Here is a 26,926-nt window from a genome sequence, read left to right on the forward strand (position 1 = left end):
GGCTGCGGGAATTTGGGCGGAGGGGTGGGGTGGGAGGCTGGGTGGGGCGCACATTATATAACAAACATTTATATACATTTTGGTTGGGTAATGGTGAAAATAATAAAAGGGAATTATTAATATGACAAAAGACAAATGACTGAAGCTGGCAACAGCAATACAATCCAAAAGCCACTCCACACACACACACACCAATACACACACACACACAGAGAGAGAGATTGGGCCAACCACAGACACAGGGAGCGCAACAAAGACAAACGGCCAGGCCATGGCCTGTGACAGGGTTGAAGGATGGGTGTTTGTTAGCTTCGTCCTTTGACTTTGCTGTCTGTCCTGTGGCGAATTGAAAATGTGGTTTAGCCACACTTCCATATAGAATTGTGCGTGTGGGGCAGAGGATGCCAGCATGCTGGTCCCTTTTCTTTTGGGCAGCAAAAAGGTCAAAGGCAGAAACAAAATACATTATGTGCTAATGCAAAGTCCATGTTAATAAATGTTTATTGAATTAATGATGATTAATATTTTGCATTTTGACATTTTGGCTTCTGTCTGCCGTCTAAAACTTTAACCGCAACTGGAACAATGAGAACTTGTCGCTTGGACTGTCTCTCGATTATTTCCGCCTTTGAAGATGCGATCTTTTGTTTGCAATTTTCGCTACTCAAGTTGATTTATTGTGCACAGTATTGTGTGTGTGTGTGTGCTCTTTTTTCTCTGCTTTGCCGCACTTACATTCTGACAACAATTTATAGCTAAAATTCTTGTCACACACACACACACACACACGTACGAGTCACACACCTGCCACGTGCCTTTGCTCACATGCCCGATTTTCAGCTATTTCATGTTTTATTTAGTGCATTTTCTTGCCTGAGTGCAATAGCAGCCCCCCCTTCCCCCCATTCCCCCCCCCCCCCCCAAACACACCAATACACCAATCGGGCTGGCTTCCAGCTTCCTGGCCAATAATTCCTAAGTTGTGTGCGCTGCATTGGCATTTTTTTCGATTATTGGTTTTCTTTCATTTGATTGCACATTTACACATTTTTTGCACCTTTTTCGGCTCTGCTTGCACCACAAATTTTTACACGTTCTGCCATTTTTTCTGCCCCCCGCGTTGCCCTGATTTTGTTGCTGTAACTGGGTGGGATTTTGGCTTTGTTTGTTATTTTTTCGCCGACTTTTCTCTATGTTTTCTTTTTTTGTATTTGTTGCCTGACTGTGTGACATTTTTTGGCTCGATTTTTGGTGCTTTTCCTTGGGCTGCTGACGCTGTCAAGTGTTTTGTCGCTTGTCAACGATTTTTCACAACTTCCGTTGCGAAAATGCTTGCCAAATAGTTTGCGTGTGTGTTTGCCAATAGCAATTTTGGATATTTATTGCAAAATGCACTGACTGTGAAAAATCGCGAGTGCAGCTCGTCCTGGCTTTGGGTCTGGCTTCGGGTGGGGGCAGGGGCCAACCAGGTGGTGCATGACATGCCAGACCCTTGCCAGTGTTTAAAATCGTTTAATTGGACACTTTGTAACACTGGTCGACAGCCCACAAACATTTTCGACTGTCTGCTGGCAGCAAAATGCTGCACATTATTAAATTAGCGACAGACACAAAGTGCTTTGCATATGAAAAGTGACAGTAAGTGCACGAATTTCCAGCCCAGGCCCCACCATGAGCAAAAAAAAAAAAAAAGTAACCAGAAAAAGATGAAGCCGCACTGGCATGTGTTAGTGCACCCTTATGCATAGGAGCCCAGCCAGTTCCACTTGACTACAAGCGGGGGGACACACGTCCGTTTCACGTAGTTAAATGTCCTTGCTGCCCCCCCCCTCCACTCTGCCATCCGCCCACTCGGTTGAGCCAAATGAGAGCTGGCTGGCGCAATAAACTTAAAAGCCTTGTCATGTTTACTTATCATTCGTTTTTCACAGCGCGCCACTTAATTGCGTTAGTGAGCATTTTCATACCCTGTGCCCAAAGTCAAGAGTCTATTGTATACTCTGTAGGCAAGCTTTGTGCATATCAAGCTGAAAACACAGCTGAATTACAGAAATATACATTTATATTTTGAAGTTCAATAAAATTACGTGACATATGGCTAAAAGATATTTCAGACACCTTTAAATTGAAAGTTGTGTGCGATTTGAAAACTTTGTTCTATGGCAATATTACTTATAATGTTATTATTCAGGGTATATGCATTTTGCATATGCCTACATGTTTTTAGGGCATTTACAAGTCGACTGTTAAAATTATTACATTTTCTGCATATTTTTAACATGTTTTATATTATATTTTTTTTAACCTTCGCCAGCAATTTGTTAAATTATAAGTCCTTTTTTTTTAGCTTGTATAACAAATACATCACATTTAATTAGTGGACACTTTTTTACCACAGATCTATGCCTTTGACCTGAATCGACTTAGACTAATTCAAGGGTGTCAACTGAAACCGAACTGAACTTTGAAATATTTGTGGAATAAATCAAGTTGAATTAAATTTTTTGATTCCAACAACAAGACGCATTAGCTTAGATAAGATTAGATTTAAAGCCCTAAGACTAGTTGAGACATTTTTAAGGTGCCTGCTTCGGTAAGGGTTTTCCTTAATTGTTCCCTTTCTAACGTATTAATAATATTAAATTTAAATATTCAATTAATGTTCAATTTATCCCAATTAGTGTTAACTTAAATATCTGACCAGCTGTTCTGTCAGCCCAATATCCGAAAACATGCCCCTGCTTTCAGGTGTATAAGATATAGATTTGCATAGCCAATTATTAAGACGAATTTTTCGTGTTCCTGATGTTAAAGTCTTGTTTAATGAAAGGTTTATATATAAATGCTCACCAGCTGCTATATAAAAATCAATTCTAGAGAGCTCCTCTCTGTAGCTTAAATTCTTATAATTGTTTTAAATAAATACTCATTGCTTTTGATAATATAAAAAAGCGATTTAAAGCTTTATCAGTTCAATTCAGACTTCTATCTATTCCGATCAAAACAATTTGCAATAGATACTTAAAAAGTTGATTTATTTTTCGGGTATTCTATATTTTATCGAATTATTACGCGCATTTACTAAATCCAAAAATAATTCTAATTTATTGCCCTCATTTGCTATGAATTGTAGTTTAGATTTGCAGCAGAAAATAGCTCAGTTATTTCGTAGTAATTATAGCTTAAAATAGAAACATTTGAAAATAATATGAAAAGCGGCTGCTGAACAGCAACTTTCTGTTGCCTGCGGTGCACATTTTCAGGTAGGAAATAAAATAACTTTCGGATTGCCGCCAGCTGTGCGGCCCGTGCCGTACCGTGCCGTACCGTGCCGTAGCGTGTCCGCACTTCAAAGGGACGCTCGGTTTTTCGATTTGAACTTTTTTAGCGCTGGCGGTCAAATTGTGGCCCAAATAATTAATTTTTTAGCTGTCATATTTACGCAGTCTGTGACGCAATTACGCGGAATCCAGCTGGTGGCGTCATTAAAATAACTGACTATACACTATGCCAATCTATATAGTGTAAGTATTTTAAAGCTGGCAGTTGTTTTGTTTCTTAACGAGCATCGTATGAACCCAATACAAGGGAGAGCTGGGCGTACAAAGTTTAGACAAACTCGTACATGCATTTTGCATAAGAGCGCCCCGAAAGTTGCATCCGTGCCCTGGTAACAAATACGCCAAATAAACAAAGCGACAGCCAGATGGACAGATGGAGCGAAGCAGAGAGTGGGGGAGTCGGGGAGTGAGGGGCGGGAGTAGACAGTGAGACAGCTTGGCACACTAGAGTTTGATGTAAAATGCTAGGCAAGAGCAATAACAATAGACAAACACACTGGGGAATCAACACCAAGCAAACAGGCAACAACAACAACAACAACAACAACAATTGGACAAAGAACGGACATATGCAAAGCGTCTGCTCTGAGTAGAGGCAGAAGCGGGGGGCAGATTCGGGGGCAACGGCAGCGGCAAAGGGAGCAAAAGGAAAATTAGAGTAGCAATCGTAGCATTCGTAGCATAGCATGCTACAACCCAGGCAAATGAGTCAGGAGGCGGGGCAGGCGGAGGAGGATGAGAAGCGAATGATATCAGTTGAAGATACTCGCATACACTCACACACACACACACATACACACACTCGAGCACACACTCAGAGACGATGTTGGTTAGCACGTCAATTGCAGAGGCATGTGGATATGTGCTCCCAAGTGGCAGCTGCATGACGTACCGAGTCCGAACCGAACCAAACGAAACCAAACCAAACCAAACCAAAACCAGCCAATGGCACAAACAAAAAGGCTTATTTCCCAAAAATACAAATATATATATACATATACATATACATATACATATACATATGCACATATGTGTGTTTCAAGTGAGGTTTGGTGGCTGGATTTGAAACTGGGAAAACTTCTGTTAAGCACAATTATGTGTGCATGTGGAAAGCATAGAAGCGCATAATGGACAACTAAAACAAGTGCACTGAGTGCTCAAGTAGCCAACAGCCCCAAGTGATGTTTGCAAAGTTTCCAAGGGTCTTAGGTGCCGGGGCAAGCAGGAGCAGGCAGCGGCAGGTGGCGGCGGTGTTCTTCTGGTCAACTTCACCTTGTAGAGAGTCGCCTGTAGTTAAAGCAAAATTGAAAATGCCAAATGATTTACACACTCGACGCCTTATTGCTTATTTGCACTTGAGTCGAGTAGAGTCTATAGTGTATATATGTGTCTCCCTCTCTCCATCTCTCTCCATCTCTCTCTCTCTCTTGCTTTAAGCACAAACGCAAACGTCAGAAACAAGCGCGCTCAAAAGTATGCTACACAAATTCTACGCATCACAATTGGAAAAAGAGTTGATATTTTATATCCTGTGGCGGCTGGATTTATTAGTTAATCATGCTAACTACTAGTAATTGTTTTAGGCCGCTTTCATTTTGTGTTGTTAATTAAATTGGAATGTTAACATTTTTTGTTGCAAAGGTTATCTGCGAATAGAGAAACAGCTCATAATTTGGCACGCCAAAGTTTAAATACTCTCGCCGATATTTTTATTAGATAATTAAGTCAGAGCTATTTAATATTTGTATTAAAGATACACCATTAGTACAACTCAATCCAAACAAATTTTTCCCAGTTACAAGAATCATAAGTAAGATATTCGATATTGCCTTTGCTCTTCCATTCTTTTGCAGATATTTAAACATATATCATCTTGATCTGCATGAAATCTTGTTGGGTTTATTCCCCTTTTAAATTCTTATAGAGTCGTGTTAATTTCGTTTGTGCTGTTGATGTGCGTTTGTTTAAGTGTCTAATTCATAAGTAATTAAATTAAATCTTCTTCACTGGCTTCGATCTTTACGCTTCGAGCAAAGTAAAGTTATATAAATATAACAATAATCTGTCATCATCTACAGGTGTGTCGAGTCAAATGAAATGAACCGAAATGTTTCAGTTCCATCAATCTGAATTCCTGTTGATATTAATTATTGCTTAGTTATATTACCCAAACCAAGGGTATTTCATGTATATATATATTTGTATATAAAGTGCTCTTTAGCTCCCCAACAATTGTAATGCGCTTAAAATTGAACAATGAATTGTTGCTGCAGCTGCAACTTAGTAAGCCTACTTACTTAATGGCAACAAAGGCACAATCCACTGACAGACAGACAGAAAGAGAGAGAGGGAGAGAGTTCGACTGTTTGACTGACAGACAGAGAGACAGCGAGACAGACGGACGGCAACAATAACAACGGCGCGTTCTACTCCATTCGCATTGGAGTGGAGCCTGTGCAATTAATAATGCGCTGTCGGCGCTCACAATACCGAAAAGACACTCTGCAGAATTCTAAGTCATTTCATAATTTCCATCTTTTTTGCTAATGATGCATTGGCTTTTATATTGTTGTCTCGACTGCCTTTGCCTCGCCCACTGCAGACGGGCAAACAAAGGAAACTCTCGGGCAAAGGGAATTTTGTAAACTTCTTTGCCTGCAAACAGAATACTTCAACAAAATTGAATAAAAAAAAAAGAGTAAAGGCTTTCAAATATTCAATTGCTGGTTAAATTTTGAACATTCAAATTTCAAATTGCAAATTTGAAATGCTTTCTAATATAAACATGTTTAACTTTTGCTCTAATCTGACATAATGAAAATGAAATATGGAACTGCATTGCAAGTTGGTTGCATGTCTCTACCTTCCCGCTCCCGCTCCTGGTCCCGCTGCTCCTCAATCAATTATGGGCAAATGTAATAAACTTCTGTGTGCCTCTCCAAGTGTGTGTGTGTGTGTGTGTGTTATTTGCATAAATGCAAGTCGACATGTTTGCTTGCATTGGGCAAGAAGCGAGCGACAGGAACTCTTGTTGTGCAACGGAAACGGAAATGCAAATGGCTCACAAGAGCGGAAATCTATTTCAATAAACCTGCGACATTGATAAATTAATAATCGGACATTTTGTGGCAACTTTTGTAGTTGTTTGTTGCAGTCAACATCTCAGCATTCATACATCGCCCGGCAACATTTGCCTTTGACTTTTTCCCATCATTGTCGTTGGCTTTGAAAATTCAATTATTATTCCGGGCACCCCGAGCACCCCGAGCCATCACCACAGACTAGGCAACAATTGCCAACGTACCTGCCAGGTGCTGGGCCTGCATCGGACACAACATGTTCCATGATCAAAAGGGGCAATTTGAATACCAACATGTCGGGCACCCAAAATCGAAGGCAAAAAACTTGCTAGATCCGAGCGCACAACATGTTCCATGAAAGTGTTCGCCTATGCGTTGCCTTTGTTATGTCAGTTTGACATTCGGAATTAAAATTCAGCCAGATGATTTATGCATCAGTTGTCTGCATATGTAGATGCATACCTCGTACCTCTCTCTCTCTCTCCCTCTCACTCTCAGGAACTGGCCCTGTCTGCATTTTGAAATCTGTTAATTGTTTTGCTGTGCGTGTTGTTGTTGTTGCTGTTGTTGTGGGGCTCACACACACACACACGTCTGATAAGGTTGAGCCGTAAAATGCTGCTGAGCTACTCAGCTACAGTTGTTGCAATTACCCCGTCCCCTGACCCCACTGTTAGAATGCCAACTAATTTTCAGGCCAAGAGGCAGACCCCGTCAAGCACACTTTCGGCTCATACTGCTGGCTTGTTAGCGTGCGGTTTGGCTTTGGCTTTTGCTCAACCTCATACTGAGAGTTCTGGACGACGCCTTTGAACAGGAAGCAGCTGCAGCCTCAGCAGCAGCGACGGTTGCGGCTGCGGCTTCTGCGCTTAAGTGACAAACGGGGGCGCAACATCCAGTGGCAACGCCGCCTGCGCGCTGTGGCAAGTGCTGTCATTTTTGCTGCCGCCCACCGACAAACCGGGTTGGGTTGAGATTTTTAATTTTTAGTTGCCACATGTACTGAAATTCATTAAAATTTGTTTCCCCTGCAGAGGGGGGGAAGGCATCGGGTCCGAAAGCCTTTGTAGCCAGTGGGAATATTGCCGCTGCCGCTGACAGGCACAGCCAGCTCGATGGCAGGCGAAACATTTCAAAGAAAAGCCAAAACAGCTCGAAGGTGTTGCAGACCCAGTAACAAATATCTCCGAGTAGGCGCAAATAGCTCGAGCGGCAGCAACAACAAGCAGAAGCTGCTTTCAGTGTATACACATTCTATTAGATTATTTAACAATGGATTTGCAAAGTTTTATGTGCTACAAAATAATTAAGTTTTCTCGGAATTCATGACTTGAGGCGAACAATCTTCTCTTGAAAAAATTTCAAATATGTTGTGATTTGCAATTTCTATTTCGGCTAATGTTTTTCGCAGTGTGTTTTGCTGACAGTCGATTTTTGCCCGTAAAAAAAATTCACAATTGAGTCAAGTGAGCGACACTGTATATATATTTCTTTTCTATATAATTGTAGGTTTATTTCCATTCTAATTAAAGCTCACTCTTTATAAAAATTGCCAAACTATCTTTGTGAAATTTCCTTTAAGAAGTTCAATAAGTACAAATACGTTTTCCAACACTGCCTTAACCTATATTTGACAACTATATTAGTCTATCTTTAAATTGCTCAGATATTTTTGTTGAATTTTGCTCTGTGTTATGCGAAACGACAAAGCAGGTGAGAATCGCACTCTTATCATTGCAATAAATTAAATAATTTATTTATAAAGCTGTCATAATTTATGCTTAAACCAATCAAATTCATCTTTCAAACCAACTCTGTTTTTGAATCTAGCTCTGGTGTATCCAGTTTCTAGTTTCTAGGTTTGGTGTATCCATTTTCAAACATTCATACGCATAGTTTTTGGTTAAAACCTTGTCTAATATTTACAAAAATTTGAAATAAAACGATTGAATATCAAATTTACAATTCTAACATATAAAATATACGATACCATTAATGAATATTTTTAGATAAATATGCTTAGATATATCCTATGATTGGGTTCCAGTTATTCATCTTTAGAAGCCTCTCTGAGTGTCCCTGAAATTAATTATTTCCAGCGAAACCATTTTCGCAAAAACTGTGTTAGATTTGAGTTTCGGTTCAATTGTTTCTTGAGGCTCTGTTCTAAATGTAAGGTTCTTAGTGAAATAAAACTATTTGAAGCTGCAGAAAGAAAGGCTCGAATTGAGCGCGTTCAAAGCTAGTCTGCAGCCTGTCTCTATAAATGTAGTTTTTGTTATTTAAACTTGAATTTCGCTCCTCCATAATGCAGATGGAGACTCGCCGATAGCATTTGAGAAACTTAGCAACTGTTTTTAAAGCGATTGCCGTCTGTTGACTGAAATGTTGGCAGAAGGCCTTTTGGCCAACTGGCATTTATCAACAGGCAGCTGGCAAAGTTGTGCCAACACTTCTTCTAGTCTGTTGATTCTTTTGAATGGTTTTCAATGCGACTCTTTTCTTTTTTGCACCATTTCCAACTGCACGCTGTGGTGTGTGTGTGGCGACGCATTTTAAATGCAACGAATTTTACACCGTCTGCTGAATTTGCATTGACTGACACAATATAAATCCGAAAGTAGTTGAACCACGTCTCCCAAATGCTTTTTTAATTATGCACCTCACACTCACACACACACAAACACATGCAAACACTCACACAGCAGGGAAAAACTGCTGCAACCTTTGTTTAACACGGACTTGCCAGCCCACTTCCTGTCTAGCTCAGGTCTGCCTGAATTGCCATCTGTGTCTGTCTCTTTCTTGTTTCTATGTGCTTTGATACTCTCTGGTGCGGCTCAGACGGCAGCTAGACAAGATTTGCCAACTGACTTTTGTTGTTATCGCGGCTGTTCTTGTTGCGGTGCCCGTGACAGACGGCAGAGAAAAGCGCCGGGACTTGACATTGGCTGCATAGGCCGCCAGTCCTATGCGAGTCCTTCAGCGCTAAATGTCATGTTGGCTGACATTAATCCTTGTCGCGTGCATTTACTGTCTGCCGCCAGGACACACAGCTTCACAGTTTTCAAATGCAACTTTAAGGCGCCACAAATCTGCATTTGGTTACCAAAAGCATCCAATTAAAACCAGATTTATGCAACATTCGTTGTTTGACCCAATCGAATTCATTTGAAAACAAAAATCGACAAGAGCTTATGGACATAAACAAACGCTTAATGAATTTTTAACTTCCATCAAATACCTGAAAAAGCAACAAGCAACAAAGTAAACACACGCAGCCAGTTACAAATCTAGCCAAAAAACTGTTGAAAAAATATAAATAAATAAATACTTTGATAGTTTGTGTTTATTCTGCAAAGCGCATTAAGCACTTTTTAACGAATTTCACAACTTATTTTTTACTCGATTATTCAAGCTTAAGCGATGAGCAACTTTGTTGTTGTTACTTTGCTTTCGTAAAGCTCGAATATAAAGGATTTATATAAGGGACAAAAAACGAACCAGCATTAAAACGTTATTACGTACATTTCCATTCATATGAATCGATTTTTATTTCATTTTAATACATTAACTGATGTATCATATAGATACAGGACTTACGCTAAGACTTAGAAGAGAGTGATACTTTTCAAATAATTATATACTTGATGATATACTTGAATAATAATAATAATAATATCTGCACCATTACTTCAGATAGTGAAAATCGCATAGAAAGGCTGCTTACAGAGAACAAGGGACGGCCTGTGAGGGATTGGGATTGAATGAGGGACGACAAATAAAAGATTGATTGGGAAAATTTGCAGAGAGAGAGAGAGAGCGAGAGAGAGAGAGAGAGAGAAAGAGAGAGATAGAAAGGGGGAGAGATAAGAACAAGAGAAAATAAAAATGTAATTCTAATTTAAATAGAAATAAATATCGTGTATTACTTGAGTTATAAAAATTGAATCAAAGCAGAAATAGGAATCTGAAATCTGCACAAAATGTCCCTACTACCTGTGCACAATCCCACGATTTAAGGTTCAGCATGGGAAATTGTACAAGAAAGAAACTATAAGAAACTTATAAGAAATCAGTTTGAGTCTGAGGTTTGTTTTATAATGCGCTGGAATCGAGCAGCATCGTCTGATCTATGTGATATAAGGGTATAGTTACAATATTGTAGCTTATATGGTATTTACATTGAGGGGCATTCACAATGAAGAGGATTGAGGACATGCCCAATAATACAAGGCTCTCAAATGATTCGTACGCATGTCGCAGAGGCGTAACCTTTGGGGACGCTTCTCTTTTGTGGGGTCAACCAGGACTCGGTGACCGCAGCTGCTGAATAAGTTGATCTAATCTCCGACCTTTATTAGGCGGAGATCGCATTCGATGGCGTCTGATTTCAATATCAAGATGAAAAAATGGAGTTGTACAAAGCTATTCATGTTTTGTGTGTCCTCGCGGCCCTCAGGCACAACGGCCACTCCTTGTTGCTGCCCGCTTCTAAATAATTAATCAAATATAAACAGTTATTATCTAAACATGCAGCCCATTCACTGTACTTGCTAATTTGAAGGATTGCATGTATTATAGCATACCCGGCGTTTTTGAGGTATGCAAGGCACACGCACAGGGTATGTGCAGCATGCAATTAGAGGCAAGTCTTGTGTTGCGGTTGAATAAGTTTAAGTATATACATATATATATATATATATAGTACACGCGTTTATTTGATTCGATGTATTTGGCCGTAAGTTGTCATTATGCAAAACATGTTGCATTATTTATAGCATAAATACAGGCGCTGACATTGCATGTCTGGCTCAAGTTGAGGTAAAAACCCAAGTAAACAAACAAGCAAGAAACCGCAGCAACAACAACAACAACGACAACAACAACATCGACAACAACAACAACACATGTGCAACAGAATGGCCGCCGCACTTAAAATTAATTGAACTTGAAATAAGTGCCGCACGGAGCGTAGTTTGTAGCTCAGTTGAAATTCTGTGGTTCGAGCCAAAAGGCAAAAACTTTGGCAACACCAGAACACACACACACACGCACACACAGAAAGCTTTCATTAGTTTTGGAGCCGGCCAAGTTGTGCCCTGCCCAGCAGTTTAGGTTTCTTCTTCTTTCTGGTCAAGTTGCAAAAGGCAAACTTAATATTTAGTGCCATTTGCTTGCTCTGACAGTTTGCAGAAGTCAAATTGTTGTCGTTGTTGTTGTTGTTGTTGCTGGTCAGGTTTTCTTTTTGCTGCGCGAACAAGTTGCGGAGTAAAGTGCATTGAAATCTTTGTAAGTAACTTGAGTAAGCCAACTTGGCACAACAATAACAAAGACACGACAACAACGACAACAACAACGACAACGAGAACAGCGACAAACACTACAAATGGTTTTTATCGCTGTTTTTTGATGTAGTTGTCTTTGTTGTTGTTTGGTTATTTGTGCAACTTTTTTCTTTTTTCATATAATGCACAAAAGTTGCCTCGCCGCTGACAGCTTGAGTGACCGCAGCGCACAATAATAATAATAATAACAACAACAGCAACAACAACAGCAGCAACAACAATGTTGGTCAAGCAGCAAGTTTTCTATGTTTTTATTTGATATCATCAAAATGCCATTTCAGCAGCTTAGAGGGTATTAAACGGTCATGTAAATTATGCACAGAAACTAACAACAACAGAGTCCAGGCAAAGAGAGCGAGAGAGAGGGAGATAGCAAGAGGTTGGAGTTGCCATGTATCTTTGTTTTCGGGTACGTGTCAAAGCGCACACAGTGTGCCCAAAGTGCGCTAAATTAAGCTGTCATTAAGGACTTAATTAAAGTCCTTTGTTGAAAGTTGACATTGTGTAAAGAAACGTTTTGCTACTGTATGCGAAAACAAATGACAACGACAAGAAAAACAACAACAAGAACAACAACAACAACAATGATAACTGCTGCACTTGAAAAGCTACCAAAAAATACCAAAAAAAAAAAACAACTGTATTTTAAAGGAAGAAAAAGGGATACGACATCAAAGCTGCTTTCAAAATGAGTGACTATCTGTGAATGTGTGCGTGGGTGTGTGTGTGTGTGTGTGTTATATGTATCAAAATTTTCAACAGTATCATGGCAAGAGGCAGAGAGACAAACACGTTGCATGCGGCATAATGAGGCGAGGCGACGCTGCGAAAACTCATTAGCAGGCAAACAGACAAGCAGAGAGAAAGACAGAGAGACGAACGGACAGACAGACTGAGTGACAGACAGACAGACAGAAGCTCAGGCTAGTTCCATTGACAATTGCAGATTGTATTAAATAACACACACACACACTCGTACACACACGCACTGAGCATAAAAGAGGCACTTGGCAAAAATGAAAACATAAACGACTTGGCTTTTAATTAAATATATATGTATTTGTGTGTCTGAGTCTGTTCGTGCGTGTGCGTGTGTGTGCATATATACATATATATGAGTATTTTTGGTAATTCTGCGCCCTTTTTGAGCAGCTGTACTTATTTAACAAGCGGCACTCGTTTACTTTGTGGCGCCACAAGATATTCAATTGCAGCAACTGTGACTGCCAAACTGTTTTTAATTGCCGCCCAAAGGTATGCAACGAAAACCAGAAACAACGGCAAAAGCAGCCGCAAATGTCTGGCAACGTCGCCAGCAGAACAGACCAGACCAGACAACAACAACAATGCATTTGCTGTGTGTGTGTATGTGTCTGCACAGGTGAAGCAGCGTTTTGCTTTCAGAGCGTTTGTCTGCTTAACAAAATGACTTTTATTTTGAGCTCCATTCAAAATTGTTATGTCGCCGGCGTCGTTGGCAGCATTTAAAATAATCACACTTTGAGCACCGAGCATTAAGCACACGCACACACAGACAGACAATAAACGAGACAGAAGTACAGACTCTTTAAAATGGCCGAGCCTCACACACACACTCGCACACACACAGCGTGGACGCTTCTGCACGAGTTTGCATTCCAAAATTGAAACTGCAAATGCAATGAGAAAATCAACCAGACGACGGCGCGTGCTGCAATTTTTGCATACTTCTCGTTCGTTTTGAAACAATTTTGTCTAGCAAACGTGTTAGAACGTGTTCCAGGCCCCACCCCCCTCTCTCTCTCCTAGCAGCCCCTTCGTACAAACACTTTCAAATTTGCCGAGTGGCCATTTGTTCTCCACGCTGCAGTCTGCCCGCCGAGATTCTGTGAAAGGTGTCCCCGTAAAATTCCAATGGACCACCCCGTCTGGGAATTATGCGCTGGCCGGCCGCATTTTGTTGCTTTTTAGGCTTTCATTTGTGGCCAAATGGCGCAAATCGAGCAAGGGGAATCCAACAAATACCAAAAACTCTGCGGCAAATTCCGAAAATCAATTCAATGTTAAATCACAAAAGGAAAGCTCCAAATTGTTTACCCTATTTTAAATTGCAAATGTATAATATCAATTGTTGTTATTTACTCCATTTCTTGCAAAGTTTATAAATTGCTTACGAAGTTAAGATTTCTACAATTCGAAACACCTAAGACTCCTATCGATACAAACATCTAAATATAAATATTGATTTGGACTGTCTGCCCCATAACATTTGCAATACTTAAATAACAATTTTCAAAAATATAGTAATTAAAATTCATATCTAAATAAGTTTTCCTATGTTTGCATTCAACTTGAAATAATTCAAAAAGTAACGTAAATGTCACATCAACTAGCTTTTGTCTGCTAACAACATGCCAAAGCATGTTCTAGTATATTATCTTTTGACTGCATTTTAAATATACACATTATGGCCTTTAGCAAGTTTGGTCACACCAGTCGGCGACGCAACCAGTGATCTTGTTGTTGTCTTTTCGTTTAGTGCGCGTTCTCCATTTGTTTGGTTTTCTTTATTGTATATTTGTGTTAATCAAAAAGGCAATCGGCTGCTGACCAATTGTAATACAATCGCCCAATCAATGAAAAATTAAAGTGCATCACATACATACAATGCATTGTTAAACAAATTTTTATACATTCCGTTCGATTTTTCATGTAGGCATTTCAGTGTGTATGCATCTTGACCTATGTATGTACATATGTATGTGTTCGCACGCACACACATATGTATATGCATTTACTGCAAGTAAATCTGAGCTGCCAGAGTCATAAATCGCGATGCATATACGCAACAGATGTTTTTATATTAAATGAATCGGCTGATAAATAATTAATGTGTAATAGCTGGATAAATGTGTTATTTGTTTTTCTATAAGTATATTAATTCCAACTTGAAATAATCTGCACAATTAAAAAAAGCGCCGTGCGCCGTCGCTCTGGCAACCTTGCGCAGCAGCTTGTTTACATGTTACACCGCTCACACATAACGAGCTCTCGCTCGCACTTGTCCGATCGCTTGGCGGAAATGTTCAAGAATTTGTCGGCCTGCTCTTTGTGGTTGTTGGTCTTGTTGTTGCTGCAGATGCGTGGGTACCACAGCTGAAACCAGTTTGTCGCCTGGTATTTTATTTTTATGTTGTGTAGCTTCTTTTATTTTATGTTTCATCAATTGTTGAGTGCTAAATGCCTCGTAAATTGAATGCAAACCAACGCGCCAAACTGTAAAACTGTGAAACTGTAAAAATGCAAACTATGTGTGTATGTGTGCATTTATAATTAATCAAAACGAAATTGTTACCGGGCATTGCAAAAAGAAATTATTTAAAATCCATTTGCTGCTGCTGCAAATTCAATTTCATCGCAATTGCAGTGCAAGTGTACAAATATTTCGTGACCATTAAAAATAATACAACTTAAATGTGTTAACAGTTATTTAAAAAGGACATTTTTTCTGTGCGGCTTGGCAAGTAAATTGCCAGCGGTTGCCAGTTCCAACAACAAGCACTCTTTCTGCATGTGTGCGAGTGTGTGTGTGTGTCGTGTGTCTGTCGGCTGCAATAAAAAAAAACAACTGTAATCCAATTGAGGTTTGGGCAGCGCAGTGTGCCCACGCCCGAAAACAAAAACAAGACTGAAAATCCAGAATGCAACTGCAATTGATTCCTTTGCTGCTGCTGCTGTTGCTGGCATGCGGAGCCCAACAAATTGCTGGCGACTACGAAAACACGTGGAACTTCTACTACGAGCAACCCTGCTGCTCCGGCAATGAACAGTCGAATTATGCGCGGCACAAACGAGGTAAACTAATTCCGCAGATTTGCGAACTGATAAGCGTATAACTGTACAGTGAAACAGATAACATTTAAATGCTATTTGCGGGTTTTCTGAAACGATTAATTGTAATTGTTTCTCGTTTTTATGTTTTTGTTTCTGCTCAGTCAACAGTTTTGCTAATTCTTAATTGTTTATTTATGAGAACTGCGCTTGAGAGCATTTTTAAAATAGCATAAATAATATTTAATCTGCACTCTGGGTATTGATATTATTTTTCAATTTACACGCAAACAAAAAAACTTAAAAAAAAAAGAAATAAATAAAATAAAAAGTAATTGTAATTTATTTGCCACAATATTGCTTTTGTTATTTATCTTATTGGTGGCGATATTAATTCAGCACGTTTTTGTCATTATTGCAAGGGGAATTTTTTTGTAAATATATTTTCTTTTTTTATATTGCATTGACTACTTTTTAATATGTTATTGTCCTTTTTATTTATTTAATATTTATTTTGTATATCATTTTTACAGCAGCATCATTTGCATATTAATATCGCGGCCCAATGTTATTCATATGCATGCCTACGAAAACACATACATTTTTCAGCTTTGTACAAATACCCAAGTAAATCCACACAATGCATTTAACTAGCTGCAATTATTAATGCTTTATGTGGAAGAAAAAATCCTATAGAGCTGCAATAATGAACCCAATAGTAGCTAAATCCGCCTCTCAGAGTTCAAAGCCCCCCGCTACGAAAAGCTTTAATACTTTTATATATTTCTTTTTTGCCTGTACCATAATTTCATTCAGACAAAGAAATAACTTTGCCACCTGATTGAAAAACCGGTTAAATTATGATTCGCTTCCAGGCGCTTTATTGAGTCATTTACATTAACCAAAATCCGAATGGCTTGGGAAGCCGCTGTCTATGCTGCTCGAAAGCCAGTTGTTGACCAAATTTAAACCAAAAATCTATTCATTAATCATATTGTCGGCGAAATTGAATTTTTTTAAAATGCTTATGCCATAAATTAAACAATATTTCCTTGGAGCTAAGGCAATTTGCCATTAAATGCATATATGTATTTTAATTATGGATCTCTCTTGTCGTTTATATGTTCCATGTTTAAATTAACGGTTATATAACATTCAGTCAAAAATGATGATTAAAATCGGTTTTATCTGGGCCACATTCCCATCATGTCAGATAGCTTCTTTGTCATTTTTAATTTCTGTTATGTTTAACAGCTTTATTCATGTAAACTTAACATTAACTCTCTTCTTTTACATTAACATTCGAGTCTGTAGCTACAAGATTCTCTTAATTTTCAACAACTTAGATTGTTGTACTTGGTTAATTCAATATTCATCTAGAATACACAACTCCATCTATAAGGATGTAGCAGGTTCTACAAAGTGTTCTTTAAGGATTATCGCACTGCTTTTTCCTTGAGAATTTCTCTCCATGCACATATTTAAATCCCTAGTAAATATTTTGTATAAACAGTTGATTGGCACATCTTTCCATAGTCTTTTAAATTTCTTTCTATTCTCTTGCCAACATTTTTGCTGCGTACGAACGAGGAGACACGCGGGGGCAGAGTGGCAGTGGCAGCTCCATGTTGCATGTACATGTCCAGTAAACATTTTCTAATAGTTCACGTTCAAAGATGCTGCCCAATGGGGGCCAATGGGCGGTTATTGTATCTGTATTAATGTATGTGTGTGTGTGTGTGGCATGCAACACACGGCTGGCAGCGTCAGCTATAACCGCAGCATAAAAGTTCACGTGCCGGCTAAAGCGAAAGCAACCAGCAAACGGCAACAACAAGGAGTTGCTATAGTTTTTCTAGTTGTTGTTCTTGTTGTTGTTGTTGTTGACGCATATTGTAGTAAACTCGCCGGCTAAGCACTTGTAGCAGAAACGTGAGGCGATTAAAGAAACGCTCAAGTTGTTTGCGCATACTTTTAACAGAATGCATAGGTGTCCGTGCACTCCGGAGTGTCCTGTTCTCGTCCTGCACACTCTATTGACTGGCCATATGCACGTCGCTCGCTTCCCTCAAAAATGCAGCAGCTGCTTCAGATACTCGTACACAGACAAAAAAACAACGACAACGATTTGGATAAATTAAGTGTTCTTCAACTTACTTTGGGTGAAATCGCACCGAATAATTTCAAGTACAAAAAGTACTCGATTTTTCTACTCTTGATTCGAGTATAATTATATTATATTCAGTAAAAGATTTTATCAAATCTAATCTAAGTTCAAGATCATTTAAGATAATAATGAAAGTCCCTTTTAGAGTTCTGCAAGCTTTAAGCATATTTTCTCTTGTTATATTTCAGTCTGTATTATGTTATATATTTAAAGGAACGTGCTGGCTCGGCATAATTACAATGAAGCTCGCTTTTTTTCAGTGTATTCCCTTGTGTGCGTGTGTGTGTTTGTGTGTATTTAATTTGGCTGGGGGCGTGTTTTAAGCCATAAATTAAGAGCAAAGCCACAAAAAGCTAAAACTATACAACATAAAATGTCAACTATAAATTTTCATGGGCGAATAACGTTTCTTGGTTTCTGTTTTGCCACATGCAATGAAAAATTGTTATTTTTATTGATTTAACGAAATTAATTGCATTCGAATTTGATCACAATTTATGCCAGGCTATGCCCCAGCTGGCCAAGTCCCAAATGTACCAAACTCATGCACAATTCCACCTATTTTTCCCGCAACGCGCCGCTGCACCTCCGCTCTCCTCCCTGCACTTCCTCATGTCGTTGGCTCATTTGTTGACTCAGCGCAGCGGCAGATGCTTCGCGTCTTTATTTTTAAATTCAACAGCTCCGCCAGCCCATCTGCCTGAGAGAGTTGCCTCTATATGGCCCGTCAATGTCTTTTGCCCTTTGTTTTTTCTTTCCGCTTTTTGGCTCCGCCACGCCCCGCTGTGTTGCGCGTCAAGTTGTTCATTATTGTTAGAATGACTTCATTAGGTAGTCGGAAAACAGACAAAAAGGTGTCTGCCAGGTAGCAGGCCGTGCCACACGAGCTCAGTTCGCTGTGGCACTTATCTTAACTTCTCAGAGTGGGAACAATCTACTCTACAATAATTTTGTAGACGAATACAGCGAATGTATTTGGCGCCGTTTGAACTAGTTCTTTCGAACACTGACTATTGCCCTTTCCGTAAATAGAGTTCGATCAGAAAATAAATAGTCGTCTGCAATTTTGTAAAGTTTTTGCCGACAAACGGTAATCGATTTCAACTGAAATATAAACAAAAAAAAACAGTTTATTATGTGCACATTGTTCTCTTATTGTTTCAATGTGTGGACACACTGAACGACAGTGTTGGTTAATGTGTTAACTGATTTACAGATGCAGACTTAACCTTTACTTACAGACGGTCTTTTTCATTATTTGCCATAAAAATTCAGTTAATTTTTGTTAGAACAATTTAAGGAAAATATGGAGACTGTTCATATAAAGCAAAACCGATAGCATAAGTAAAGCCGCAAAGTTTGACATGCATTGGCTTGCGTGTGCATCTCAAACTGTGTCTCGAACGAATGCTTGACCCATAAAACGAATGTGATAAGCTGAACAACGTAGGCGTTATCCAAACACTGACCACGCACAAAACTCACATAAAAGCAACAACTACGACCAGCACAAGGCTCTGTAGGTTTCTATAGTACACACATCTGTGTGTGTGTGTGTATATCTGTCTTTGTATTTGTGTTGATGCTCGCGCAATTAAAACTCAGTGACACGTTTTCATTTAAGTGCTTAAGCTTTTGTGTGCCTGTTTGTGTGTGTGTGTGTGTGTGTGGCAGGGGTCGACTTTTATGAGAGTCACATGTTACACAGGGCACATAATGAAAGTTCCTTGCCACAAATTGAGTAACGAAGTGTGCAGGCGTTGCCCCTCGTCATACTGATTGTTGTTGTAGCTGTTGTAGTTGCCGCTGTTGCGGCTGACAAGCGGGCAAAGCAGCGACGCGTTCCCAACTGGCGTTAATGCAATGTCAAAAGCTGTTAGCTCAAAAGCTGAGAACGCACAGCGCAAAAGCTGTTGGCAGCAGCTGAGGTAGCCAGGGGAAGCACTAACTGTGTGTGTGACTCTCTCTCTCTCTGTGTGTGTGTGTCCCAGTTTCACTTTGATCAGCCTCTTTGCTGTATTCAGTCCGGCCCAAAGTGTGTTAACGCAAACTTTGCAGCACAGCTCACAAAATTGAGTTTCAATCCGAACGAACACCTGACGCTAAAATTAATAATGTTAGCTAGCCAAGAAAGGACACAGAAGTCATCATTAAAAGTATGTTTTAAAGTTCGCTCTGTACAAGTTTTAAGCGACAGCAAAATCACGTTTCTTTGCAACAACTTTGACGCAGAATTTATGTGCGAAATAAGTAGTTGCAACTAGTACGACAAGTACTTGCCACTTGCTACATACTTCCGTCCAACTTCCTTTCAACAGCTGAACAGCTCATTGTCATCGCCAGCTGCTGCTAATGTGGGCATCACAACTATGTCATCATGAACGATATGAAAGGCCAAAGAAAATCAATCAGTGACAAATCGAGTGTCAAAAGTTAACAAAAAATGCATTGCCAACTGAAAAAAGTACTTTGTCATGTTAGTAATGGCTGCATTTGCTTGGAAAAAGTTGCCAAGAACTTTATCTGAATTGCAAAAATGTAGAATGAATATGGCAGTGCTGCCATCTTGATGGCCATGCTATAGATCTGGCAACGCCAAAACAAAAACAGCTGTCTGTATTTAAGTACAGCTTGCAATGAATATAAGAGAATGCAAAGGAATTTATTCGCCTGGTAAATTTATCCTCTTGATAGCAATCAATGATAATAACTTTTAAGATGTTGAATATTTATACGCCAAATAAATATTTGTGGTTCACATTATATATATTTTTTTTATATATTCTTTATATTCTTCTTTCTTTACATAAGGGTATCTACAGTTCGGCTTGTTGTCGTATTTCTTTTGCTCGCTTGTTCTCTGTTCATATTTACAAATCATTAAGCTGAAAAGTTTTTAGAATGAATGCGCTTGCCAAAGTTGTATAACATTTGATTGATAAACTCGACCGACTGCTCGAGCGTTCCGCTTGTGGCTGATTAAAGCGGCGGGCCAGATGAAGATGGAAGCAAATGGGGCTTATCAGTAGAGCTGTGTATTTGTCGCCTGGCCCGGCAAGCGAGAATCTATTAAGTGCATAACAGTTGATTGCAATTGCGAGTAGCATGCAACATGTAGCTGACAAAAGTAATTATGCAATGTAAAATGCAATCAGTGTCGCATACATAAAACAAAAGAGAGAGCCCAGGGATCTTAGCCCAGACCAAGTTGGCCCAGTTATAGCCATGTGTGTGTGTGTGTGTGTGTCGCCAGTCGTTAGCATAACTCAATTATTTAAACTAAATGCCAAATGAAATTTGTGCAAGTAATTACACAACGAGACTGCCACAGAGAGAGAGAGGACAAACAAGTCACTTAATGCTAATTTGCATTTGTAATTTTGACAGGACGGAATCGAAAGAGTTATAAATACATGCATGCCAGACGAACGTGCATGCATTAGTTTTGCCCACTTTAATTGAATTTCATTACGACATAATTGATTTAGTAAACGTGCAGAAATTTACCAAGCCTTACCGTTTGCATTGTTAATCAAATCCGGCTCGTTTTGTTGTCGATCTGACCCGGCTGCCGGCTGCCTTGCCAGGAGTACTTATTGTGCTAGATCTTAATTATGCAAGACTCGCATTTAGGCAACATTATATAGAAGTACGCAACATATCAGCCGCATTTGGTTGCTCTCTTTGGCTCTTAAGTGCTCACTCTGCAGCGTCATTTTGCCACTCGGCGAATGCATGCGAAATTAAGCGCACCGCAAAATGTTTATGTTCCACTGACTGAAGGTAGACCATGAGTTGTGCCCCAAACCAGCCAGCCCGCCATGCCCCTCGCCCTGGCTTAGCTGTTGCAACAAAAAACTTCAAATAGCTTGTCCTCGTTTATGACGCTCCAAATGGACACACATACGAGCAAGCTCTGGTAGCCACAAAAACCAGCACACATGTGCTCTATGCTCTTCTCTCTCTCTCTCTCTGTCTCTCTGGCCTCGGGGTCCATGCTGCAGGCTCATCAAATGAAGTTGCCATTGCCAAAGCTCGCAAAACACCAAAAATGAAACGGTTGCCGCATTTGTTGCGTTTTTGTTGCCTGCTTTTCGGGGGTCTGCACTACTCAGTGTCCTGCCAGCAGCAAAGCGCATAAATGCCAGGCTCTTTCAGCTCCTCTCTGTTGTTGCCGTTGTTGCTTTTGTTGTTGGTAGTGATGCTGCTTTTTATGAGCACTGTTTTTGCATTTGCTATTTGGCAACAAAATGAACTCAACTGCTGCTTGCCTGCCCGCTGTCCGCCCTCTTCATAAAATGAACTAAATAGAGTTGAAAATGTTTCGTACTCCAGCAGCAAACTGACTCTGCAGCAGCTTTAATGCGCTGCATTTGCAATATTGATGAGAAATTTGATATTCAGTTAAGGCAAACAAAAGATAAGAGCTTAAAGATCAGCAATTTTATAATTTGAGCTCAGTTCGAACACATTTCCATAATTATTCCGATTCAATAGAGAAGCAAGAAATAATATAAATTATATAATAAACTATTGAAGTTTGTTTATTCTTCTGTATAAAATACCTTTTTACGATTGTTCTTATCTTTCTTTAACCTTTTTTTACATTAATTGCAAATACTTGATTTGGGTCTGTTCGAACTTAATCTTAGACAAATTCTCTGCAGACGACTATCTGTGTGTATTGATACACATGAGCCAAGTCGGTGCTGCATTTTAATTATTTTTACATGCAATTTCTTGGCAAATGAAATGGCAACCACTTGAAAGCGGGTCGCTCATCGGCAACTGGCAACTGGCAAGTTGCTCCTCAGGGGCCGCAGGCCACGAATCAGCGCACAAGTGTGGATAACAACACGCCTAGACATCAGACGTCTAGACAGTTTTCGAGTGCTTTATGCTGACGTAGTGCACACACAACACACACACAACACACACACTCACATACAACACACACCCAACTCAAACAGAGAAAGAGTTGCCGACAAGCGCAGCAGGAAGTGGAAGCCATTGCTCATAATTAGCCAGCAAAATAATGGGAAATTTACATACATGCGTAGTCAACAGAGATTAGAGACGGAAAATATTTTAAAATGTCTGCATTCTGAACAGTTCATCGCAAGATATATGAAATGATAAATGACAAACAGCTCGCAAGTTTCTAAGAAAACTTTAATTAGTTGAGCAAATGTGCAGCTTCGCACATAAAGCTAATTTAACTTTAATTTTGTTAGTCCCACACGCCCAAAAGGCTGGAGATATTTGCCAGAATTTGCGGGAATCATATCATCACTCAAATATGAATCTCTAATTCCCAAATCTCTAATCTAAAACATTTACTTAAAGTATAAAGAGAAACCACTCGCCATGCGTGAGATTAGGGATTTATTTAACAGGTTTGCAGGGAATTTTCATTTTTTATATACCTACTTTATAACTCGTATGTTTGGGGCTTTATTTATAAGAACATCTTTGTGAACCTCTAGCCAAACGTACTTAAATTATTTATTCCTTTACAGTCTGTACACTTCTGCCTACTTATTTATTCCTTAAAAGTCTGTACACCTCTGCCTAATTTGTTAATTTAAAAATGATCAAACACTGCCATAGAAAGCAAGTTAACTGCACGTTAAATCTCAATTTCAATGTTTTCAATTTCCACACATTCCTATCAACTATTTTACATGCCTCTCCCGATGATAACCGACATCAAGTTGGCAGGCGAATGTTTTGGGTTGGTCGCTGCTTGTGGCATCTATGAGGCCCTTTAGACCCGGAGGTAACAGTAACATTTCAAAGGAAACTCTCCTGTCACCAAGGGCTGCTCCAAGTGTGAGTGTGTGTGTGGGTGTGTGTGTGTGTGCCCTGTGACATGTCTGTGGCATGTTAGCCTGCGGTGCAGGAGACAAATTCGCAATATGTTTACTGCATTTGACTCTCTCATTATTCTTTTTGTATTTGATTCGATAATAACGTTTTTGAAAATGGCATTTCTGTCATTCTCGAGGGTAGCTAAAGAAATTGATTCAACTGCCAGGCGGTCGTAAAGACACACGCATATTTATGAAGCGCATAAAAATTATTGACATATATGGAGTCATAAATACCCTCGCATATGTATGGCTGCTACGTACTCGCTTAAGCACTGTATGTCCATAATAAAAAAAACAACAACCCGCCCGAAAGCCGAAAGCGTTTCCCTTGGCTAAAAAAAAAAAAGAAAATGCGAGCGAGTAAAATCGTTTGACTTCCATAAAATTGCGCGCTTTGAAAGCCAGCTCGTAAATGCAATTTGATTTTGATTGGACTTGGATTAAAAGCAAATAAAGCAGACGTCTTCTGGAATGGCAAGTTTGAGAAGGTTGCTCAGTAAAACACATTTACGACAGCTTTTGGGCTAAATGTGTGCTACCCCAACCCAACGAATTTGATGGCCCTTCAGATGGCTGAAATGCTCGATTGTCGCATGCAACACCTGCATCTGCAACTGCCACGCACAATATGTTATATACTTGCCGCATTTAAATGCAAACACAATATTTTGTGGCAGCTGCCAGCTGATAATTTTCTGTACAAGCTTGGCGACCTTCCGGCGTCCTCAACAATATGCCTGCGATTAGCTTCCGTTCAATTTGCAATTTATTATCATTCGTAGGCAAAGGGCAGAAGCTGGAAACAGGCATCAGAGCAGACGCCAGCCATCGGCTTCCGCAGCACTCATAACAATTTATGCTGTCGCCGCTCTGCATGTGAATAAACATTGCAGAGCAGCTGCCTATCAGCCGAGCTCTTTTATGGCCATAAATGTATAATATTTTTATAGACTTCTTCGCCATGAATGCGTGCCTTAATGCTGTGCGAGACAATTGTAGACTTGAAATGGAACTAGCAAATATGTTGTAGCAATTGCCATCGTAAATATGCCGCAGATTGGAAAGCTGTTTTCCCTAATAAGCCCCATAAAGTATTACAGTTTTTGCGCGCATAAATTTAACTACAAATCTTACGAGTATTGCTACAATATTGAGACAGCCAATTAATATGTATATGCATATATTTGCTCATATTTTTGCTAAATGGTTTTGCGGTTTTATGATATTGTTTTGCTGAGATTAAGCCCAAAGGCGCCTCAAAGTAGGCAACTAAATAAAAAGTGGCCAATCCCAAAATAACTTTTGGTCTAGCAGAATTTACAAATTATTCACTGCATAGATAGGGCAACACTCAGTTGATCGAGCGTTGCCAGAGTTCGCTTAGTACAGTTGGTACAGAATTCTTTAGCTTTGCTACTTGCTAAAAAGGTGGCAACACTCCAGCAACAATTTCCTGATCTGGCGTTGCCAGAATGCGGTATGTACAGTTGGTACAGAATTCTTTAGCTTTGCTTCTTGTTGAAAAGTTCGCAATACTTGCGACAATGTTCGGTTCAATTGTAATCTTGAACTCAAATGTTATATGAAATAATTTAATTAAATACATTTAAACCCCTTAAGCTTGGTGGCGCTGCCAGACCTATTAACTTGGAATCGAGTTGCCTGCCCCCCATTTTGAGTTTACGTTATTTATTATTTATTTTAAACTTATTATCCTGGAATGGTCGATGCAATAAAGGTTTCTTTGATGTTCAAGTCTCGACTTACACACTACAATTTGACCTGATACATTTTCCCAATCAATTCTTATGAATACTTCATAAGACTTTGATTGCCATGAAAGCTCAACTTGCAATCTACAATTGGAAACTATTGTTACCACTTGTATGCTCCTCAAAGCTCTTCTAGTATATAGTTAAACGCTTTTGGAGTATTAATTTAATGCCAAAGAAGCCGATTTAAAGAAAATGTGAAAAGCATTTTAAAGCCATCGACTTAAAGGCACCAGAACAAAATGTGGCCAACAACTAACTAAAGAAAAAAGAAATATGTAAAAGAATTCAAAAAAAAAACAAGTACAGAATGCGGAAAAAGTTCGACAGCGAGCGGCAAACAAAATGCGAGTACACATACGAGGTACGGGTACAATAACAATTCAAGCGTATACAAGTCGACTTCCGGTTTGGCAAGGACATTTACCCGAATTGTGCGCAATATATGCAAAAGCGCACGCACACACACACACACACATGTATATATATATATTTATATATGTCGCCAATGCTTGTAGCTACTGTTGTTTTTGTAGTTGTTTTCCCGTTGGCAAACAAAAGACGCAGATTCCTTTTTCTTTTTCTATATATATTTTTTTTTTGTGCCTTTATTGACGCTGCTACTTTTGGCCTGGAAAAACTACAGTGTTTGCTTTTGTCCAAAATGTACTTTAAATCGGAAATCAAAAATAGCTGTACTTGTGGCTGAAGGGTTCGAGCGGGGGGGCTACAAAGGAAACGTAGACAATGACATGGGCAGGGGGCATTTGCATTTGCCATTGTTGCGTGCGAGTTAGTCATACGCACATATATATATACATATATGTATATATATATGTGCGTATGACTAACTGTATACATCGATATACTTATACATATAGAGATTTACATACATTTTGGTGTTGGCTTTTGTCATTAAACCGGCCAAATTCGGAAGCATTCGATGTCTGCTTTTAATCTGATCTCTCTTGTTTCGGGTCATCTTTTCTGGCAGTCGAATTCACAATTCATTAGCATACAGGCTTATAAAGTACTACTTGACAGCATTAATTTCTGGGCTGTAGGTGACAGTTAAATGCAATATGCATGTGCAACTCGGGCGACAGCTGACATATATACACATACGACATATGAGTAACAACAACAACAACAAGAACGGAGCGCATTATTGTAAGAAATGTCGGCAAATTAATTGGACATGATATCGGGATTGAGAGTTTACTTGCTGACAGGCATGTTAAAGAGCAATGTGTGTGTGTGTGTGTGTGTGTTTGTGCGGGCAGAACGTCCGGCATTCTAAGCAAATATTAATTAGTTTAATTAAGTAAATGCGTGCTCAGCGTTTTCTCTCTCTGTCTGTCTCTCTCTCTCACACTTTCATCCAAAGTGCAAACAACGCACAGACAGCGTGTCGTCGATGAAATTATCATAATAAGTGTACACACACACACACACACACATGTATGCAAACAAAAAAACATGTTTACATAAAATTAATCAGGCTTGTTCCAAATTCCAATATTGCTATCAATTTA

General features: G+C 39.4%; 1 protein-coding gene across 2 annotated transcripts in view; it reads left to right on the plus strand.

Moving 5' to 3' along the window:
* Positions 1-26,926, plus strand: part of Sema2a (Semaphorin 2a) — a 44,856-nt gene that overhangs the window by 3,732 nt on the left and 14,198 nt on the right. The window contains exon 1 of one of the 2 annotated variants that reach the window (XM_064687119.1): positions 15,264-15,603. The exons of the other annotated variant lie outside the window; for it this stretch is intronic. Within the exon in view, the coding sequence (XP_064543189.1) occupies positions 15,450-15,603 (154 nt within the window). The 5' untranslated portion in view covers positions 15,264-15,449. Of the gene's footprint in view, positions 1-15,263; positions 15,604-26,926 lie in introns of those variants that run through there. 2 annotated transcript variants of the gene reach the window in all.

The sequence above is a fragment of the Drosophila montana genome, unplaced genomic scaffold (genome assembly GCF_035044405.1).
Source record: "Drosophila montana isolate Dmon_TW-CO22-7 unplaced genomic scaffold, ASM3504440v1 contig_3200_1, whole genome shotgun sequence".
In the NCBI taxonomy this organism is placed as follows: domain Eukaryota; kingdom Metazoa; phylum Arthropoda; class Insecta; order Diptera; family Drosophilidae; genus Drosophila; species Drosophila montana.